This window comes from Bos taurus, chromosome 10 (genome assembly GCF_002263795.3).
Source record: "Bos taurus isolate L1 Dominette 01449 registration number 42190680 breed Hereford chromosome 10, ARS-UCD2.0, whole genome shotgun sequence".
In the NCBI taxonomy this organism is placed as follows: domain Eukaryota; kingdom Metazoa; phylum Chordata; class Mammalia; order Artiodactyla; family Bovidae; genus Bos; species Bos taurus.
The window spans coordinates 13,014,555-13,035,139 of record NC_037337.1 but is presented as its reverse complement, the minus strand read 5'-3'; the positions used below and the strand labels follow the sequence as shown (position 1 = coordinate 13,035,139).

The following is a 20,585-nucleotide window of genomic DNA, read 5'->3' as shown; positions in this document are numbered from 1 at the left end:
CCTGGGGCAGAGGCCATCTGTCTGCCTGCCCTCTGTCCTGGTTTTACGCATCTTGCCTAATGTGAACAGCTGGTGTCTGGCCAGGTGTTTGTTGCCATCAGAGAGACAAGCTGGATTCTGCAGGTGCTGGTGCTGGCAGGGGCCCAGGAGAAGATGGGATCTCCAGAGGATGCTGCCAGCTCTAAGGTCTGCTCAGCCTGCAAGGCTGACCCAGGCCAGGACAGAAAGCCCAGGGTCAGCTATGATGTCTCTTTAATACCCAGTGGTAGAGTCCCTTTAACACCAGATGCCAGGCACAGAAGGCTCTCAAGTGTTAGCATAAACAGGAGGATATGAACTCTGAGGATGCAGATGGTCAGGACTGGGACTTCCTCCAGGCTTGATGGAGAGGAGCAGAATTGACCAAACTAGCATCCCAAAGAACTCTGTTGCTACAGAGGTCACTAGAAAGTTCTATGGGAAAGACTGGGTGAAACAACCAAACAGGTGTCTTTACTTTGGGTCTTCCCAGAGCCCAAGGTCTGCTCAGATACACTGAATATTTAAGATGAGGACACAGCATGCAGCATTTCCTGAACTTGGTCACTCATGGCAACCTTCGTCTGGGAGATTTTATCAGTAGCTCATGGGGCTAGTGCTTCATAGAACCCAATTTTGGAAAATGCCTGGCAAAGTTTCCCATGCTGCCCACTTCTGCTCCGCAGTGCAAACCCTCCTAGACTCTCCAGCGGCACCTGCACCTTCCTGCCTCCACGTGCTGCCTTCTGCAGTACTTGCCCCGAAGGCCCTTTATCTGTCCTCCCTTTCCGTATTCTGTCACTCAGCCATGTCTGACTCTCTGCAACCCGATGGACTGTATGTAGCCCACCAGGCTCCTCTGTCCATGGTCTGTCTTTAGTCCCATCTGCTCCACCAAGCTTTCTATAAGCCTCCAGGGGACTCAACTGCTTGCTGCTTTAGCCTCTGAAAATGGACTGTAGTTGACTTGGGTTATTTCTTTGCATCCTGGAAGCATAGCCCAGGGCTAGGCAAGTAGTACTCCAGGAGTTTGATTAGTTAAGGCCCTGCCAGGTGTGCAGAGTAGCTATACATGTGGGCAGGTGTCAGCCTCACCTCCAGTTGAGCAGGTGTAAAGCAGCCAATCGGGAAAGAAATTTCTCCACTTCTAGAACTTCACTCCCTTCCTCTGCGGCTTACTGTGTGGGGAGCATGGACCAGAGGGGAGGGAACCGGCTGAACTGTTTACAAGTTTTCTTCCTCTGAAGGGAAACCAGGGGCATTTTCTTATTTAATTATTAATGCCCCGAATCAGATAGTGCCTGCTGTGTTAACCTCTGTCACTCTGAATGGAGTCAGCCTAACAACCACCAAGGCAGGATTGATTTTCCCTCAGCATCTCATAAGCATATGTCTTTGGGATCTGTCCTCAGAGAGAGAGCCTGGGGAAGCCCCATTAAAGTTAATGGCGATGAGTTGCCCCATGTGGGGACAGCTCCTTTGTGGCTGCTCTTCACTCCACCTCAGTGAAGTGGCTGAGACAAGTAGAAACACATTTTCTCAAATCAGATCCCAAAAGGAGCTGACTGGCAACAGCCTACGACTCGACCTGAGTTTCAAAGCATTCATGGACACGTCGGAAAGATGAAGTCAACACGCTGGCAAAGACCTCACGGCAAGATGGGAGGCGATGAGTGCTGGACCGTGTGGCCAGGCTGTAAGCTAGATGAGTGTAGCGTGCCTGGCATGCTGTAGGTGCCAAGCCATGCAGAGGGGAGGGTGCCTGGGCGTGGATGGTGTTTGGAGGTGCAGAACTGAGGAAGAAGAGCATTGAGGGCAGGGGAGCTGTGTGAGGTGTGACCTGGGGAGGAGGGAAGGGTGGCAAGGTTGAATCTTTTAGACTGGCCATGTTCAAAGAAAAAGCCTGAGGGCTGAGGGGGTCCTAGAGGGGTCAACTCTTGTACCCGCAGGCTGGCATCTTTCCCTACAACCACACCACCACAGAGGCAGACTTGGCCTCAGACAGGGAACTTTGTGAATACTGGTGACGGGCTGTTCAAGGCTTGGGTGTCAGTCCTGGGGAGCACCCTCTGCTCTGTAGCCTTGACACACTCTGATAACTGAGGAGTGCAGCGTCAGACCCCGCTGGCTGGCCGTGTCCTGTGCTCCCGCATCCGCTTCTGCCTCCTGCCTGCTTCTCCAAACACCTGTTACCCTCTCTGTGCCCTGGTGTCCAGGTATCTCAGTGGGAATCAGGCAAACTGTCCTGCCCAGGTTTGACTCAGAGGGAAAGGTTTTCACAAAGATTTAAACAGATCTCCTCAATTATAGCCACGATCCAAGTTACCTCCATTTGCCAGCCCTCTCCCGCCAGCATGGATCAAAAGCAGCCAGAGAAGTCTCCACTAGTCCAGGTGGCCTCACCCTGTGATATTCTAAGCTTCATAAATTTGAAGATGCATCTGGGGGTGGGGGTAGGGCAGGGTCAGGTTGGGGGAGGTCCTCTCAGAAAAACGCTCAAGATTACAGCATGGGCCTGGCTCAGATGGTAAAGAATCTGCCTGCAATTCAGGAAACCGAGGTTCGAGGTTGGGAAGATCCCCTGGAGAAGGGAATGTCTACTCACTCCAGGATGCTTGCTTGGAGAATTCCATGGACAGAGGAGCCTGGCAGGCTACAGTCCAATGGGTTCCAAAAACACAACTGAGCAACTAACACACAGGATCAGCCAAAGTAATGAGACAGGGACTTCTCTGGTGGTCCAGTGGCTAAGATGCTGACCTCCCAATGCAGGGGGCCCAGGTTTGATCCCCGGTCAGGGAACTAGATCCCACATGCCTACAACAAAGATCGAAGGTCCCTCGTGCTGCAGCTAAGACCTGCTGCTGCTGCTGCTGCTAAGTCGCTTCAGTCGTGTCCGGCTCTGAGCCAAATAAATAAATAAATATTTTTTTAAAAAAGCCACAACAGAGTAAGGAGACAAGGCCATGGAGAGAATCAAGGCCAGGCATCTCCGCCTGGCGGTCAGACTTTGTGAGCCTTTCTGTGTGTCCTTTGTTTCTGTATCTGATGCCTGATCAGCCCAATCAGCACCTGGAAGAAGATGCCCATCCCCCAAACTCAATGCCCGTCTGGGCCGGTTCCTTCTCTTCCCAAAGGGGAAGGTCTCACCTTCTCTGGGAGGAGAATGCGTCGAAATGCCCGGCAGCCCTAGCACTGTGGGGCTCAGGGAGTGCGGAGTCAGTCTCTCCAGGCACTGATGGAGTTGGCAGGGTGAGCTGGTGGGGGAGTGAGGAGTGGCTGCGGCTGGTGACTGCTGGACACTGCGAATTGTGCAGAATCGCTTTTCTCTTTAGGTTAGCCGATTTTCAGAATCCATTTACCCAGATTATCTGCAGATCTCAAACAGAGAGAAAAGCCTCATTAATCATCAATTGGACCCCCATGGTTACATAGAATTTGTGACAATTTGTTTATCTTTGAAGGAGCTGCTAAGAAAGAGTTTAACAGGGAAAGTGTTGAGGCAGGGGAGGAGAGAGTTTAACCTTTCACGAAGGCAGAAGCTCCATTTGGCTTCCCTCTGAGTACAGCCTGGGGGTGCGTGCAGCATCCCTGCTACTATTCACTGCCCCCAAGAAGGCTGAGCGCTTCCTTGTCGGTAAACTCTGGGCCAACAGACTAGAAATCCTCAAGCATTTCAAGCCTGGGGACCCCTTTTCAATGTCAAAATATTTTCTATACCCTCCCTGCCCCCAGTTATTAGAAGCTGCCTTGTTTTTCTTTTTTCCTCAGTATGGCTGATTGAGAATAAAAGCTCCTCTGAATTTGGTAAAGCTTTTAAGCAAATCACAATCACATCTATGAACACATGAAATATAGCGCTGTCTCTCTGAGTTACAGTATTCTTTCAGTCTGTAGCTGACGTTGGAGCACGAATGGATTGCAGGTCCCCTGGAGGTAGCTCTGGGGCCCCCTGCATCCCAACTAGGATGAGAACACTCGGCCAGTTCTCTAAGGCTATAGAACCATGGAGTCCTGGACAGGAGGGAGCCTTGGAGGTCATTTCAGCTATTCCTACCCATTTTAATGGTTCTCTGCCTCTATGAGGAGCCCTCTGATAGGGAATCCTCAGTTCCAGGGACCCCAGGGGGTTGGCAGCTGTGTAGGCCCACTTAACACCTGTCTTAGGCTGTCACTTCAGGGGCTGGGATCAACTCTACAAGCCGCTTCCTCAAACCTCTTACCAGGCTGTCGAAGCCCTTCACCTGCCGGTGGGTATGATGTGCAGAGACATATCACCCTGGGTGTCAGTAGGTGATAGCCCATGGGAGCAAGAGAAGCAAGGGCCAGCCTTCTGGGCAAGTTGTTTGACCAGAGCTGCCAAGAAGGATTTTCTCAGCTTCGCTGTCCCCAGGGCCACACCAGATATCTTTCTTCTCTGTCTTCACTGAAGGAAAGAGTTGAGAGAGGAAGTGAATGGGCAAAGCATAACAAAGATGAGGGACTTCCCTGGCAGTCCAGTGGATAGGATTCCCCACTCCCATTGCAGGGGGTATAGGTTCCATCCCCAGTCAGGGAACTAGGTTCTTGCATGCTGCACAGGGCGGCCAAAAAAAAAAAAAAGTTGAGGGAGAAGGGACAGCGAAGGGTGCTGCTTTTAAGGCAGTATATCAGAGTTTCTTGGTCCAAGGATGGACTCAGGGGCTTCAGGACACCCTGAAATCACAGCCAAATGGTGTGCATATGGGCATATTTCAGGGGAGAAGTTCTGTAACTTTCACTAGATTCTAAAAGCAGTCCATGAACCAAAAAACTTTGAGAAGCTCTGACCAGTAATTTAACGTTTCCCTGACTCAGGCTTCCCACTACCCAGTTACTCAGAACTGGTGAAGTGTTACCGTGTTAGTCGAAGCCTGCAAGTGTGAAATATCAGATGCTCGTTACATGATGATGATGCAGAACTTTGCAGCTTAGCGAACCTCTTCCGCCACTTCATGTAAGGCGTCTTGGTGCCAAACAGATGCCTGGGAAGATGATGTGATTAATGACACCACTCTCTTTGTTCTTCCTTGCAGGGCCCAGGATGGTGCTCTCAGCAGCAGGACTCATTGTTGGCTCCCTCCTGCAAATCGTCCTCTCCCTGAACCCCGAGGACCCCAACGTGTGCAGCCACTGGGAGAGGTAAGATGTAGCTCTTGGACGGCCAGGCACTCCCTGGGGGCTTCACCCTAGTCTTGGCACTGCTGGCAAGCCATCCACCAAGGGCCTGCAGTCCAGCTGGGGACATAGCACGATCCTGAAAGGCAGGCCAAACCCATATAGATTCTGTCCGAGACTATGGGGGTGGGGATGAGGGTGGGGGCGCTGAGTGACAGGCAATGTAAATGAGGCAGCCTGGTAGCTGACACTTTCTTTCCTGAATTCGCACTTCCAGCCACTTTACAGATGAGGAAAAAGAGTTCCAGAGGGGTTCAGTGACCACCCCTATAAAGATGAGGAGAAGGGACTGTGGTCCAGAGGTTCTGTTCTCCAAGGCTGCGGTGCCTTCCTGGTCTCCCAGGACTGGCAGCACTGCAGCAGCTCACCATGTGGGGCGGCCAGCAGCCTGCTTCGAGGAGCCTGGGGGTGTGGGCTGACCAGGGAAGGGCAGCTACATTCTGGCTGTGGCACTAGGTCCGGGGGAACAGGCCAGGGCCCTGCAGAGGACCTGACTTTGAAGCACAAGGTGAAAGTATTGATTTTGGTGAGCAGAAAGACAGTGACCAGAGACCCAATCAGGAAAAACCGAATTAAACCCTGGAATTGATTGGCCACGCTGACCAGGATGACTCTGCCACTTAGATGTTAATAAATCAAATGAATAAAATTAAGATGGGGACCCGATGGGGGAAGCGGGTGGTAGAGGAGGGCTGGTGAGTGGGGGAGGGGATCATGCTCCATGCCTGTGAGGGTGAATGTCCCAGCCCCACAGCAGGGAGTGTCCCCTCACCCGGGGACCTGGAGAGACTGGCTGAGGAGGCGGAGGGATGCTGTTGCCTCCGTTGACCAGGTTGAGCCTGGAGTGGAAAGGCTGGAATGGAAGTGGGCTGCTGCTTTTTGGGGAAGTGGGAAGAACAGTGATGCGATCAGTGATGAGATCTTGGTTCACGCCCATCTGGAGTTTTCCATCTGTTAGCCCTGTGATTTTCAGATGTCTCTGAACCACTCCCAGACTACCTCTGTCTCTCTGAAATCGGGGGCAGAATTACTCCTGCCTCACAGGCTTGTTGGATGATCAGGGTACCAGTTTCCTGAAAGGGCTTTGAGGACCGTGAAGCTCAATTATTGTCTTTTCTTGTTGAGGACTCAGCTCTGCAGGGACAGTTAACATAGATCCTGCTGCACATCAGGCCCCCTGAAGAGCAGGTGAAAAGCAGAGTTTCGTGGGTCCTCTCTGCCCAGACTCTGATCCCCTAGGTCTGGGGTGGAGCCTATGCAGATACAGTTTTATAAGCTTTCCACGTGACTCTGAGGGGATTCCAGGCCCTTTACCCCTCCCAGTTTGGGGGAATGTAAACCTTTTTTTTCCCCAGTGGGTGAGGGAGAAAGCAGGTGACTTCCACATTAGTCTTTGGTTTGCAGACTTCAGTCTCAGCAGCCCTGTCTCATCCACCTTTCCCAGCTGGGGTACCATTGCTTCCTGCCGATGTCTGTGCTGTATCCTAGCTTCTGGGAGGCCTCCTTCCTATCTGCTCACCTCTGCCTTCCCAGTGCCTCTGACCGCCCCTCCAGGAAGCCTTCCCTGATGGCAGGGGCCACCCTGACTTTCCTCTTCTCTGAGCGCCACGTGTACCAGTGGGTCAGTTCAAACTTAAACCAAACTCTCTAATTTTCTAAATCTGCCCAACATGAACTCCTTTGGAATGTGAAAATATTCTGATCCAAACCTGCACGGAGCAGGCATTACGGGCTGTTTGGGCGATCAGCTGAATTACTGCTTTGACGGATGAATGAGGAGAGACTCCAGCAGCTAAAAGGAGAAGGGGTTCTCCAGCCCCAAGGCGGGAGACTGTGCAGTGAGGCCCATGTCACCAGACACCCCTTCCTTCTTGGTTCTTCCAATTGAGCTCCACTGCCAGCTGTGCACGGATGAGTCTAGTCTGTGTCATTCCAGAAACACACCCTGTTCCCCAGAGACCACTTAGGGAGAATTTCCCAGATGGATTAGTGCTTCTGGCAGGCTCCTCCTTAATTATGCCCCTCCACTATAAAACCCAGCTGAAAGACCTCCTCTGGCTAGTAAAGCCCAGCTCTACAAGATTAATCTGGCCCCTCATTAGCATGTTGGCAAATGAGCATGTTAAACCACCCAGCCATGAAACCAGGGGCACACACTTCACCCGGAAACTTGGAGTTGGTTCAAGGTCTGGTTGTCTGACTTTCTTGGTGTAGGGCCCCCCTGGCAGAGCCGGATCTGTCCCCCATGACACTCTCCCCACCGCTTCTGTTGAGCTGATGCCCTTTCTCGGAGCACCCACTGTTCTTATCTGTGCTGGGAGGGACACCTGATTCCCTGGGTGGGGAGTCTGGTCAGTGTGTGGGTCTTGCTCCCCATTCCCTACTGTGGTCAGGGAGGAACTATCCCTCAGTGCCCGGCAAGGAGGTGAGTCACTGCCAGTCGTATAATGATGATGGCCAGCATCTATTAGGCACTGATGGTATACCCATTAAGCTGTGTAATATCTTTTGTTGAGCATTTTACCTGTGTCATCTTGCTTTACCTTCCCACCACCCTGAGAGATGCTATCATTGCCTCCCATAATCCTCGTGGTAACTGTATGAAGTCCCTGGTAATATTTATCATCAGTTTACAGGTGTGGAAATGGAGGCTTATGCTAGTTAGGTATTATATCTAAGGATGTAGTGCTAACAAGTGACAGAGTTGAAACTTGACCCAGAGCCCCTGTGGCCTTATCCATTTGTTCTCCTGCCCCCAAGACTCAGTAGAGATGCAGGAGCCCAGGGTCATAGACTTTCAGAGCTGGAAGGGGCTTGGGGATGTCAAGAGCAGATGACGAGCTCAGTTTCTCCAAGCTGAATTACTGCTTTGATGGATGAATGAGGAGAGACTCCTCGTGGAGGGAAACAGGTCCGGGTCACTTCCGCATAGACGTGCTTCTGACGCATATCTCTAAGGTGCTGGTATAGCAGCTCGGCAGGGGCCTCCTAACATCCTCTGTGCGGCAGAGACAGAATTTCCCACCACCCCGAGTCCGTGTGCTCGCTGACAGCTCCTGGCTTCCTCTTCCTGAGCTAGAGACCTTTGACATTTCTGGTGGCAGCGAGCCTGCTGGGGATCCACTTGGGAGGGGGCTGGCCTGCCCCAGCCCTCCTCTCTCAAGTAAACTGACAGTTTCCTCAGGCAAAGCAGATGGGCTTTTATAGCCTGGACCTGGCCATCTGGCCCAAGTCAGTGAGCCTTCTGGGGGAAAGCGCTGAATAATACCAACTGACACAAAATTAATTCCTGAACTCTCAGCTGAGGTCCTGTCCCCTCCTGCACAGAAAGTGTGATCTTCACTTTCCACCCCCGTGTGACTGCTTTCTTATAGCATTCCTGCCAGTGCAGGCAGGTAGAAAGGCTTATTTTGGTAAAGCTGAGAGCTGCTTGCGAGTGGCTTCTACCCACTGGTCCAGTTTACAGCTAATAGGCAGGTAACAAGATGCCACTTTGATCAGGAGGTCTGGGGGCGTGGCCTCGATGCATGCCCAGCTATACTAGAGCTATAATAGAGCAAAGGGTACCTGCGTGACCTTGAGGAAGTCACTTAACCACTCTGATGCTCTGTTTCGTCGTTTGTAAAGTGAGGCTAACAACGCCACTACCTACCTTACAAGATGAGGATTAAGAGGGCTTAAAACACTTAACATAGGACATTCAAATATGAGCAGTTACTGGTACCAGCTATGTGACCTGGGCAAGCCACCTCTAAGCCTTTGTTTCTTCATCTATAAAATGTGACCACTTATTTCATAATGTTGCAGCAAAGATCAGCTTCCATACATGCACTTTGAAAACCATAAAGATATGAACAAGCAGAAAGTATTTTAAAACTTGCTGGCTTTGGGCCTTCCAGAACCAAGTAGAATAAATGCAAACTTTATTCATTCTCCATTAAATGAACAAATGAATTCGAACTTCAGAAGATGAGCTGAAAAGATGAGCTTCAAAAGACAGTAAGGGGTGTGTCCTGCATCTTACCTGGGGTCAAGAAGGTTTGAAACCCAAGAGTACCCAGGGCAGGAGGAGAATAGAGTCAGGCAGGGGAGGTTGGAGCCCTTGACACTTGGCTGTGGGGCCTGGCTCCCCTGGGAAGGGAGACCCCATTCTGAATATCAGCTCCACCTCCCAAGAACTGACCACAGCTTCCATCTCCTGTCTGGTTCTCAGCTATGCCGTGACCGTCCAAGAATCATACGCACACCCCTTTGATCAAATCTACTACACGCGCTGCACAGACATCCTCAACTGGTTCAAGTGTACCAGACACAGGTGAGTACTTCTCTCGGGTAGTAGGTAGAGGGTGGGTGAGGGAAGGGAGAGGCAACCCTCAGGCTCACCTTCCTACAAGGTAGTGAAAAACCCTCCTAGCAGATGGAGTCAGTGCCCCCCTGAAACCCCTTGGTACCTGCTCCTGCTATTCACCCAAGAGGCGCTGCTGGGGGCTTCTTTGTAGTCAGAGCAGCTCATGGGCAGGGCAGGTGGAAAGTGCTCGAGAATGATTACCCTAGGGGGGCATCCCTCACCCAATAACAGATGGGGAGTTAGTGGAAGAATATCTCAGCTTCCTTACCCCTAGGGCAGAGGGGCCAACTCTGAGGCCTGTTCTTAAAAGATTCATGGTCCTCAGGGGGATGGAACCCCAGGCGCCCACAGCAGTGAGCTGCTCAAAAGCACACCCTGAATGTCTGCCTTTACTTCCCTGTCTCATTTTCCCATGCCCCTCCCAGTGCTTCCTGGGATCACCTCCTAGATAAACTGCTTGCTTTTGAATCCTTGTCTCAGGGTCTGCTCCTGGGGGAAAGCTAACCTCAGAGGGCTCCTGTTGGAGCAGATGTTGTCCCATACAGGGGACTGGGCTTGGAGAACAGAATGAAGGCTAGAGTCCAGAACCTCTTGGCGCCTTAGCCAGGCTGCCCATGGGAAGAGCTCCATCTGAATGATTGCACATGGGAATCCTGCTCTCTTGTCTGCAGCCCTCCTGGAAATTATGCTGTGCTCTCATGGCGCTGGGGAGGGAAAAGAGGAAGGAAAAGAGGACGTGTTTTGATGGACGACCCTGGGCAAGTCATTCTATTTTGGGATTCCCTGTGTACTCATCAAATACGTAATGACCCTTGCCCTACGTGGCTTCCCTGGTGACTCAGATGGTAAAGAATTCACTTGCAATGCAGGAGACCTGGATTCGATCCCTGAGTCAGGAAGATCCCCTGGAGAAGGAATTGGCTACCCACTCTAGTATTCTTGCCTGGAGAATCCCATGGATGGAGGAGCCTGAGGGGTCATTACATATTTGAAGAGTACACAGGGAATCCCCAAACAGAATGACTTGCCCAGGGTCATCCAACAAAACATGTTCTCTCTTCCTTCCTCTTTTCTCTCCCTAGTTGCCATGGGGTTGCAAAGAGTTGGACGAGACTGAGTGACTAACACTTTAATACTTGCCCTACATACCTGTAGGGTCCAGTGAGGTCAGGGATGTAAAAATACTTTGAACAAAGCAGGGGAAAGTGGAGAAAACTGAGGGGTTAGTTACAGGCAAGATAGCTTTGTTACTTAAGGGAGTGATAATTCAGCAGATGAAGGGTCAGTGAGAAAGAGGATGCCTGGTAGGCCCGTTTCCTAGTTGTTGGGCATCTGTGTTGCCTCCAGATTTCTTTTGCTCCCTCCTTGTGGGCCTGGTTGCTCTTTGATGTTCTGTAGGAATCATGTTGGGAAGAAACATGGATAGGGAAACTTGCTCCATGCTGAAAAGCCAAAGTCCTCATTTTCTTTGGGGGTTTTGCTAGTAACTTGCTGTGAAACATTGAACATAGATTTAATAGCTGCTTTAAAATCCTTGTCTGCTAATTTTAACATCTGGGCCATCTGAGAGTTGGTCTTCATTGACTGCCTTTTCTTTTATAAAGGTACAATTTTCTAGTTTCTTTATGTGTCTAGTAATTTTGAATTGTATTCTGGGCATTACAAACAAAAGAGACTGAACTCTCTAATGTTCTCTTATATTGTTTCTGGTTGGTTGTTTTAGCAGCTAAGTAACTTGGCTAAACTCAATTTCCAAACTCTGAAAGTTCAATATTTTCAGGCTTTTCTGGACCTTTTGTAACCTGCCCTCCACACATGCAATTCAGGGCCGGAATTTGGGGCAGAATTTTTTACAAAGAATATGGGACTTCCTCTTTGTGGTTCTCTCCTTTCTAGGGTTTTCTTTGTCACTTTCTAATTACTGGGTTCACCCTCACCTTGTCCTGTGATTCTTCAAACCAGTAAGGCAGTGTGTCCTCTGTCTGAATTTTAGCCACCTGGAATGTTGTTGCCTGGGACCTGCCCCTGGGCTCATCTTGTCCCATGTCATTCCCTTCTTCCAAGTGTCTACTTCCCTCCAATATCTGCCTTTCTTCTCTCTCTAGTGCTGTTTAGGTAGGTTGTCCCCTCCACCCCCAGACTGCACAGTTGTTTGCAGGAAGGTGGGTCTCATAGGAGCTACACAGCCATTACTGCACCCCTTCACCTCCCCTAATTTGCTGAGGTAGCTGCCTGTCACCCTGGTCAAAGGCAGAGGCAGAAAGAGAAGTCCTGCTCCCTCTCTGACTCTGTCAAGCCCTGTGCCAGAGCCAGGTTTGCTCTGAGGAGTGGCTTTGTTGGGTACTTGGAGGCTGGAGCTGCCGTCCATCACCAGTGGGGAAGGGTGAGTGAGCGGCTGCTTATTAAAATAGGCTGCATTTCTGGAACATGAATTATTTTGCTAAATTATTGAGTTGCTTTGCCGCTTTCCTGATGCCCTGGAGTGTGCATGCTGACAGCTGCGCCATCAGTCTCCTTCAGTGTGGGATGGCTTGTTTGAACATAGCATCCATCTGATAGCAGCCTGGCCTCTGGCCCCTTCTGTCTCCTATTTGCCACCCCAGCACCGGGAGTCAGCAAAGATGGGCAAGCAAGAAGCAGGGGGGAACCTCTCTCCTGGGAGGCTTTAATGATGCTGAGACCGCCTCTACACTGGAAGGGCTTGGGGATAACCCTGTTTGGTGGGAGGCATGAGCTGCATGACCTCTGAGTCAACCCTGAGTCATTCTTTATCTGGGAGGCTTATACAACTCCTGAGATTGCCGGGAGCTGCCTTCCTGTGCCGGGGAAGTAGCTTTGCTTGGAGGCTGGCTTACCTTCCATTATGGGCTTTTGACAAAGTAGAATGACCTTAGTTTACGACATTCCCAAATATCACGGACTTCCCTGGAGTCCCACACTGTCATTTGTCATAAAGTGAGCGCTGTAAGGACTGGGAGGGCCGGCCTAGCCCATACTGTCGGATTCCCTGCCCAAGTTAGCCTGACCCTCCATGTTACAGAATAGGGATATCTCCAGTGATGGGGCCCTGCTACTCTGCCCCCGAGCAGGGGTCCCCAGGGCTGGCTCTCCTGGGGTGCTGGTGGAGAAGTAAAAGAGCTCTGGCTTCAAGTTCCAAGGACTTGGGTTGACTCTAACTTTGACCTTGGGAAGTTATTTCCTCTCTCTGGTCTTTAATAACCACTTCATATCTCCTCCATTTTGACCTTGTGTGTGAGGAAGGGGCTTTGCCTGTCTACCCAAATTTGACTCCCTCTTTAAGGACTCCCTGGTGGCTCAGTTAGTAAAGAATTTGCCTGTAATGCAGGAGATCCGGGTTTGATCCCCAGGTCAGGAAGGTCCCCTGGAGAAGGAAATGGCTACCCACGCCAATATTCTTGCCTGGAGAATCCCATGGACAGAGGAGCCTGAGGGGCTACAGTCCATGGGGACACGACTGAGTGACTAACACTTTCACCTTTGGATTCAGTCCTCACACCATCCCTTCCCTTGTCTTACTGCTCCACAATGGCAATCCCATAAGCTTCGCAAGCCACCCAGTAGGAACTGGCTCAGGGCTCAGTTCCCACTGGGTTAAACCCAGTGGCTCTGAAATGAGAGTGACTTCCGTTTGAATCCTGGCTCTGAAACTTTTAGCTGTGTGACCTTCAGCAAGTCGTTAACTTCTCACTTTTCTCAACCATAAAACAAAGGGGGAGTTTTCATAAAACAAAATAAGAAGGAAAACTCTAAGGAAGAAAAATAAATAAATAAAGGGGGGCATAATAATGCTACTGTCTCAGAGAGAGACTGGAATGAGATTTTGCCTGCGAGTATGTCTGGCACAGGGCGAAGTCTCAACAGCCATGCCAGCATCAGAACTGGAATCCAGGCCTCTGACTCCCCGTCCACAGCTTCTGCTCTCTGGATCTTAGCTTCTTCTTCTGCAGAGCTGGTGTTGGTTCTGAGCCCTCCCAAGATGGCATGCAAAGCTCTTCCCCAGGCGGTGTTATTTTTGGTGTGAGGGAGATTGATCTGCTCTCTGGGACCTAGTCAGACTCAGGGGGTCCTTTGGCTGATTTGGCTTCGGTTCTCCAGTTGGATGGACCAATCCCCAAGGAGCCATCAGCAGTCATGGTTGGGATGGTGGCAGTTGGCATAGAAACTCTCAGGGCCCAGCTCCTGTCCAGGTCACCCCATGGGCTGCTCCAGCCCTGAGTCTGGATGTTTTCACGAGAAGCCTCCAGTTATCATCTACAATGTAACCCCCATAGTATCTTCTACAGCCCTTCTAAACATCACTCTGAAGGGACTGGGGAAAAATCAGCAGGTGTAGCAAACACTGCTGAGTCGGTAATACATTCTGCCTCACGATGGCCCGGATCTCACCATTGATTTTTCTTTATTGTGTTCCTTCATAGTCGAAGCTGCCATGCATTTTAAAGTCATTATTGAATGGCATCCTTGATATAGCTTAACACAAATATCATTCTAACAGGAGTGATTGATTTTCAATACTTTCAAGTGGCTTTCTCTCCTGTGCCTTAGGATCAGTTATAAGACAGCATATCGGCGTGGGCTGCGAACGATGTACCGGCGAAGATCCCAGTGCTGTCCTGGCTACTATGAGAATGGAGACTTCTGCATACGTACGTGGGGGTGGAGGTGGGGAGGGGCGGGCAGGGGGACCAAGGAGAGGGAGGTAGGGCTGTCTTCTAGGCCCTGGGCAGTGACCTGAGGGCTCCAGAAGTCCTTGTCTGCTGCCAGCTCTGGGGGAATAATGGGTCTGGTGCAAACACCTTAGCACAAATTTGTCTATCAGATCAGCCTCCTAAGAGGGTGGATATAAGCACATCAGTTCTAGGCTTTGACAGGGTCAGGAGAGTAGTGAACTCTTCTGGAGTGGGTGCCTGAGGAACAATGGGGAAGAAGTGCTGAGGGCTGGCACAGAGCGGGGTGCTCAAGGAGGAAAGAAGAGGTGAGTGGATCAATGGATGGAGGGGGAGAGAGATGCGAGGATGGATGGATGGCCGGATGGAAGAGAGGAAGCAGGGAAGGTGAAATCCTTGGATGGCAAGAATAAGATTGAAAGATGCTGGTTCCAGTAATTGGGGGGATTTCCAAAAAGGCCTGGGAAACACTGAAGTTCATGAAAGATACCTGTCAATTCTTCCCTTCTTTGTCTACAGAAAACTGAAGCCTCGGTATCCCCAGGGAGATGAGGGCTGGGTTTCTGGCAGCTGCAGGCCCGTGGGTAGAGGGCACTGTCATGCAGTAGGGAACACCCAGGAGCCTGCAGATCTGGGTTCTGGGTTTGGTCTCAGCCTCACACCATGTGGCTTTGGGCAAGTCACTCAACCTCTCTGGAAGAATGATTGTAGGGCCCTGTGGTCAGGCTCTCGGGGACTCTTTCCTACTCACCTCTGAAGGAGAGTGGTCAGAAAAGCTAGGAGCTCCCTGTTTAATGGCTGAGAGAAGAATCTAGCCCCAGAGCTTCTGCCTCTTAATTTGGAGAGTGAGTTTCCTTGTTAGTATTCTCCTTGCGTTTTGAGAGGGTAAACCAGGTTAGTACCAGACAGAGAATTTGGGCAGAGTGGGCGTATTGATGTCGGGAATGAAATGACAATTTTCCCCTACTGATGTTACATCTCCCCTAATGCTGAAGAAACTCGATCCTAATTGCATTACAGGAATGAATGAAAAATACTCTCACAAATAGGTTCAATAATGATGGTTTCCCAGCAAAAGTACAAAGATACTCACCCAAAGCAAACCCCAAAATGTTGCTTTCCAGGAGCAGGCCAGAGGACTGGGCTGGAACAAGGCCTAGGTCGACACTGCACTTGCAAGACGGCCATTGAGGGGACCCAGGTGTGGAGTTGAGATCAGGACCAAGGCTTTACTGCTGCTGCTCTGTCTGCTCAAAGCAGAGCAAGAGTCAGGTGTGGAGTGGGACACCGGACTCATTAAGCCTGAGCAGGATGGATGTGAGTGGCCCGCTGGTGCTCAGGGCACAGTGACATTATAAAGGAATTTTGGTCATCATCAAGGGCTCCAGGAATGGATGAGCACATCGCCTTTCTAATTTCCATTAGTGGATGTCAGTAAAGCTCTTGGAAGATGAAGATGGGGCAGAAGCAGAGTGTCCTGATTGCACAGGCTCAGCCTTGCTGACCAGGAAGGGCAGCTTATAGCCTCCCACCTTCTCCTTATGTAACAGCCAGTGGTTACCTGCTGAGTCAGTGCTACAGGCCTGACACGTCCAGGAAGCCAAGCTAGAAAAGCCGCTTTCAGGTCTGGAGGCTTTTCCTAGGAGGGCACCACAGAGTTTCAGCAGTGAGGTGGGGTATTGTGCATGCTGGGTGATGGCTCCGAGGGGCAAAAGTCACACAGCCTGAGTGTGCATCTCAGCTCTGCCACTCCCAGCATCTTCTTCTTTATCCTCCTTATCACTGTCTTCAGGCTACACACCCATGTCAGGCACCATTCCGATCACTTTGCATACATTGAGGCATCAGCTCCTCACAACAGCCCTCTGGGGTAGCTACCCTTAGTTCTCCCATTTTACAGATGGAGGAACTGAGTCACAGAGCTGTTAAGTAACATGACCAAGATCACACAGCTAGAAAGTGATAGGATTTGAATCTAGGCTGTCTGGCTCGAGGCTTCTCTGAGCCACTCCGGACGTGCTGCTTCTCTTCAGGAATTAAGATGGCCCCTCTCAGAACCTCAGTTTCCACTCACACAAAATGGGAATAGTAATACGTTCACCACCAGGCACAGCACAGGGTGGGGCTTAATATGTGTCACCTCCCCACTTCCTGGTTTTGGGTCTTAACATTTTTGTGAGTCTTGACCTTTAATTTCTCAGAAGTCCACTGATCCTCTCACTGGGCAAAAGCATATCATAGATAAAGCTATGTGCACAAACTCTTTGCCCACAGTTTCAGTGAGTTCAGGGATTCCCTTGAGACCTTTATGGGGTCCTCTGGACCACAGTGAAGAGTTTCTTCCATATGCTTGTGTTTATCCACTCCACTTATGTTTGTTGCTTCCTATTATGAAAACGCTGGGGAATGTAGACAGCAAGGAGTGATGGTTGTTGCTTTGGGGAGCCTGCAGCCTGGTGGGAGGAGGCGGTCTGGTTCAGGAATATGTGCAACAGATGCTTTGACAGGCATCTCTGGAAAGCAGGGTGTATAAAGGAGTTGAGAGGAGAGGCTGTCTTTTTAGCCACACCCACCTGTTGAGCATTAATGAGAAATCAGCTGTAGACGAGGAAGGCATCACAGAGTGTTTCAACACAGTATTTATTAAATGCCTACGTTATCCTGCCTTGCAAACATGTTAATTAATGGGGCCTGATCAAGGGAAATGGGTTTGGACTAGTGTGAAAGAGAGAGAGCTGGGGGAATTTCCTTGGTGATCCAGTAGTTAAGACGCTGTGCTCCCAATGCAGGGGGCATGGGTTCAATCCCTGGTCAGGGAACTGGATTCCACAGGCCACAATTAAGAGTTCGCATGCCTTAACTAAAGATTCCGCATGCCACAATGAAAATCAAAGATCCCGTGTGCTGCAACTAAGACCCAGTACAGTCAAATATATAAATATAAATAAAAGTAAATATTATATGAAAAAAAAGTGTGGAGGGTCATGGGAGTGAGGGAAGAGGTTCATGAAGCAAGTGGACCCTGAGGTGAGTTTATAAGAGTAAGTTTCTAGGGAAGAGTACAAAAATGATTGCAAACAAATATTATCTAGACAGGAAATGGGAGAATTTCACAGCCAGAAGGAAACTCTAAGATCATGGAAGTCAATCTTATCACAATACAGATGGGACAGTAAGGTCCAGAGTGAGGAAGGGACTTCTCCCAGGTTCCCAAATCACAACCGGGGCAGGGCTAGGACTTGAACCTGGGTTCACAGACTCGATCTAGATCCTTTGATGCTGCCAACTGTACCTACTTCAAGTTTATCCCTATATCTTCCTGGGGGCCAGTTTGGTGCTGGGGCACTTGTAATTTATGTGCTGATTGACAATGGTGGGATGGAGTGCAGAGAGGAATGTCCATGGAGGTGACTTTAGGATGAATGGGAAACAAGGAATGAGGAGCAGGTTACAGGGCCAAGAGTTACAAAGCGCCACATTCTGGGTGGCTTAAACAGCAAGAGTGTATTGTCTGTCCATTCTGGAGTTTGTGTGTGTGTGTGAGCTGTGTGTGTGCCCAGTCGTGTCTGACTCTCTGCGACCACACAGACCGTAGCCCTCCAGGCTCCTCTGTCCATGGGATTTCCCAGGCAAGAATACTGGAGTGGGTTTCCATGCCCTCCTCTAGGGGATCTTCCCAACCCAGTGATCGAATCTGTGTCTCTTGCATCTCCTGCATTGGCAGGCGGATTCTTTACCTCTTTGCTACCTGGGAAGCCTGTTCTGGAGGTTAGAAGTCCAAAATCAGGCCATCAGGGTGTCCCTTCTGAGGGACCATCTGTGAGCAAAGGTCTGTTCCAGGCCTGTCTCCTAGCTTCTGGGTGTTCCTTGGCTTGTGGCTCCACAACTCTATTCTTCGCATGACTTTCTTCTCCTTGTGCATGTCTCTAAATTTCCCCACTTAAAGGACATTAGTCATATTGGATTAGAGCACAGCCTGATGACCTCATTTTAACCTGATTACTTCTGTGAGATCCTGTCTCCAAATAAGGTCCCATTCTGTGTTGCCAGGAGTTAGGACTTCAACAGATGGATTTTAGCAGGACACGATTCAACCCATGACAGGCAGGTGTTAGCCACTACCGGGACTCTGCTCCTGCTTATTGTGATGGGAGAAAAGGGAAAGGGAACCAGCCAGTCCCCTACGGGCTTTGTCACCTTTCCACAAAGAGTGGAGGCCCCAAGGTCTGGGAACTTGTGAAAGGAAGAAATAGTAGTGAGAGGGTGCAGGGTGGGCCAGGATGCAGGGTGCTAGAAGAGAAGCGTGTAAAGCTGGGAGCACTCAGGAGCTAGAGCCTTGTAGCCCCTGAAACTCTGCTCCTCCCTCTCCACCCCTTGGAGGCCAGAAAACCTCCAAGCTCACCAAAGCCTGGGGGGAACCCATCGATGCCAGAGTCTTTGGGACCCTGTACAAGAACATCGCCTGTGCTCTGGGAAGGGGCAGGGGGATATTGATTTCCCTCCAAAACCATCTTCCTGGAGCCTGTTTCTTGACAGGTGCTAGGACAACACTTACTTGGGAGTGACGGCCTTAGGTGATTCTGCCACCAACTTGCTGTGCAATCTTGGGCAAGTCCCTTTGCCTCTCTGCACCTACTGTGGCATAGGATGGATCGTGCCTGTGTGTGGATGGAGGAAAGATGAAACAATAAACGAGTGTCCTAGAAAGCACAATGCTTGGTACAAATGCAGGTTGGCCTATTTTTCTCCTTTTTGTACCATTTCCTCTGGCCCAGAACTGCCATCGTCATCCCAGAGCCCTTGGCAGTCCTTCTAGAACTACCTGCACCAGAGCTACCCACCCCCTCCCATTATCTACAGAGACAGCTGAATCCTGGCCATTCTTGTTTGTCCAGGTATCAAATATTTCCTGAAGATCATTGAGTATGAGCACATTTCCTTCTTTCTCCTTTCTTGCAAGATAGGGCAGTGGGCATTTTAGGAAGCTCTGTTCTTTGAAAATATTGGCCCATATCAGACTTGATGAGCTGGGTTATGCTGCAGTAACAAACAGCACCCAAATCCCAGTGGCTTGAAACAACGAAGTTCTATGTCTTATTCACATTACATGTCCATTGAGGGCCAGCTGGGGCCTGCTCCTTGAAAACATCACCCCAGGACCCAGGCAGATGGAGCAGTCACTCTCTGTGATGTTGCTGGTTGATTTGACAGAGAGTAGAGGGCTTTGGCTGGAGAAGGCAATGGCAACCCACTCCAGTACTCTTGCCTGGAAAATCCCATGGATGGAAGAGCCTGGTGGGCTGCAGTCCATGGGGTCGTGAAGAGTCAGACATGACTGAGCGACTTCACTTTCACTTTTCACTTTCATGCATTGGAGAAGGAAATGGCAACCCACTCCAGTGTTCTTGCCTGGAGAATCCCAGGGACAGGGGAAGGCTGGTGTCGCACAGAGTCAGATACGACTGAAGTGACTTAGCAGCAGCAGCAGCAGAGGGCTTTGGCATGGGCTTCCCCAGTGGCTCAGCAATAACGAATCCGCCTGCCAATGCAGGTTCAAGCCCTGGATTGGGAAGATCCCCTGGAGAAGAAAATGGCGATCCATTCCAGTGTTCTTGCCTGGAGAATCCCATGGACAGAGGAGCCTGGCGGGCTACAGTCCATAGGGTTGCAAAGAATTGGACAGGACTTAGTGACTAAACAACAGCAAGGAGGGCTCAGGCAGACCTTGGAGTCAAAGGGCCAGAGGTATTTAGTGAGTAGACTCAGTGCTTATCACAGGTGCCACATAGATGCCATGGTAGTCACAATGCTTTACTGATCGCTTGATATCCTAATCTCAGAATCACCTGGAAGGTTTATTACCATGCATACCCCTGGGTCCCAGCCCCAGAGGCTCAGATTCAGAAAACTTGGAGTGAGGCTGGGGAATTTGCATTTCTAACAAGCTCCCAGGTGATGCTCATGCTGCTATAATGTGACCCACTCTTTGAAAACCACGGGTGTTAGTTATGCTAAGGCATGGTTGCTGTGCTGACCTCATCTTTTGGTAAATTGCAAAGAGCCTAGCTGGTTCTCAACAGGTGGGTCCCCTTGATATTTAGGGCTTCTCCTGATGGGAGAAGAGCATGTCTCAGAGTAGCCACTGAGGAGGGAGTTTCTCTACACAACCCCCATGTCTCTTATCTCCCCTTGGTCAGAGTCTCCCCCAGAGGGAAGTAACCGCCCCCCCAAACTTCCAGACTGTGTAGTGAAGCCCTTTCAGTGGCCACTGGGAAAGCCAAAGCCTCTCCCTCGCTGTGTGGATTTCATCCAGATCCAGAAGTGGAGGGATCAGC

The 20,585-nt window shown here is 50.4% G+C and overlaps 1 protein-coding gene across 9 annotated transcripts in view; it reads left to right on the top strand.

Annotated features, from left to right (window-relative positions):
- Positions 1-20,585, top strand: part of MEGF11 (multiple EGF like domains 11) — a 393,564-nt gene that overhangs the window by 128,864 nt on the left and 244,115 nt on the right. For all 9 annotated transcript variants that reach the window (XM_059890764.1, XM_024997911.2, XM_024997910.2 and 6 more), the window contains exons 2-4: positions 5,073-5,178; positions 9,428-9,529; positions 14,129-14,229. In XM_059890764.1, the coding sequence (XP_059746747.1) occupies positions 5,081-5,178; positions 9,428-9,529; positions 14,129-14,229 (301 nt within the window). In that variant the 5' untranslated portion in view covers positions 5,073-5,080. The remainder of the gene's footprint in view (positions 1-5,072; positions 5,179-9,427; positions 9,530-14,128; positions 14,230-20,585) is intronic.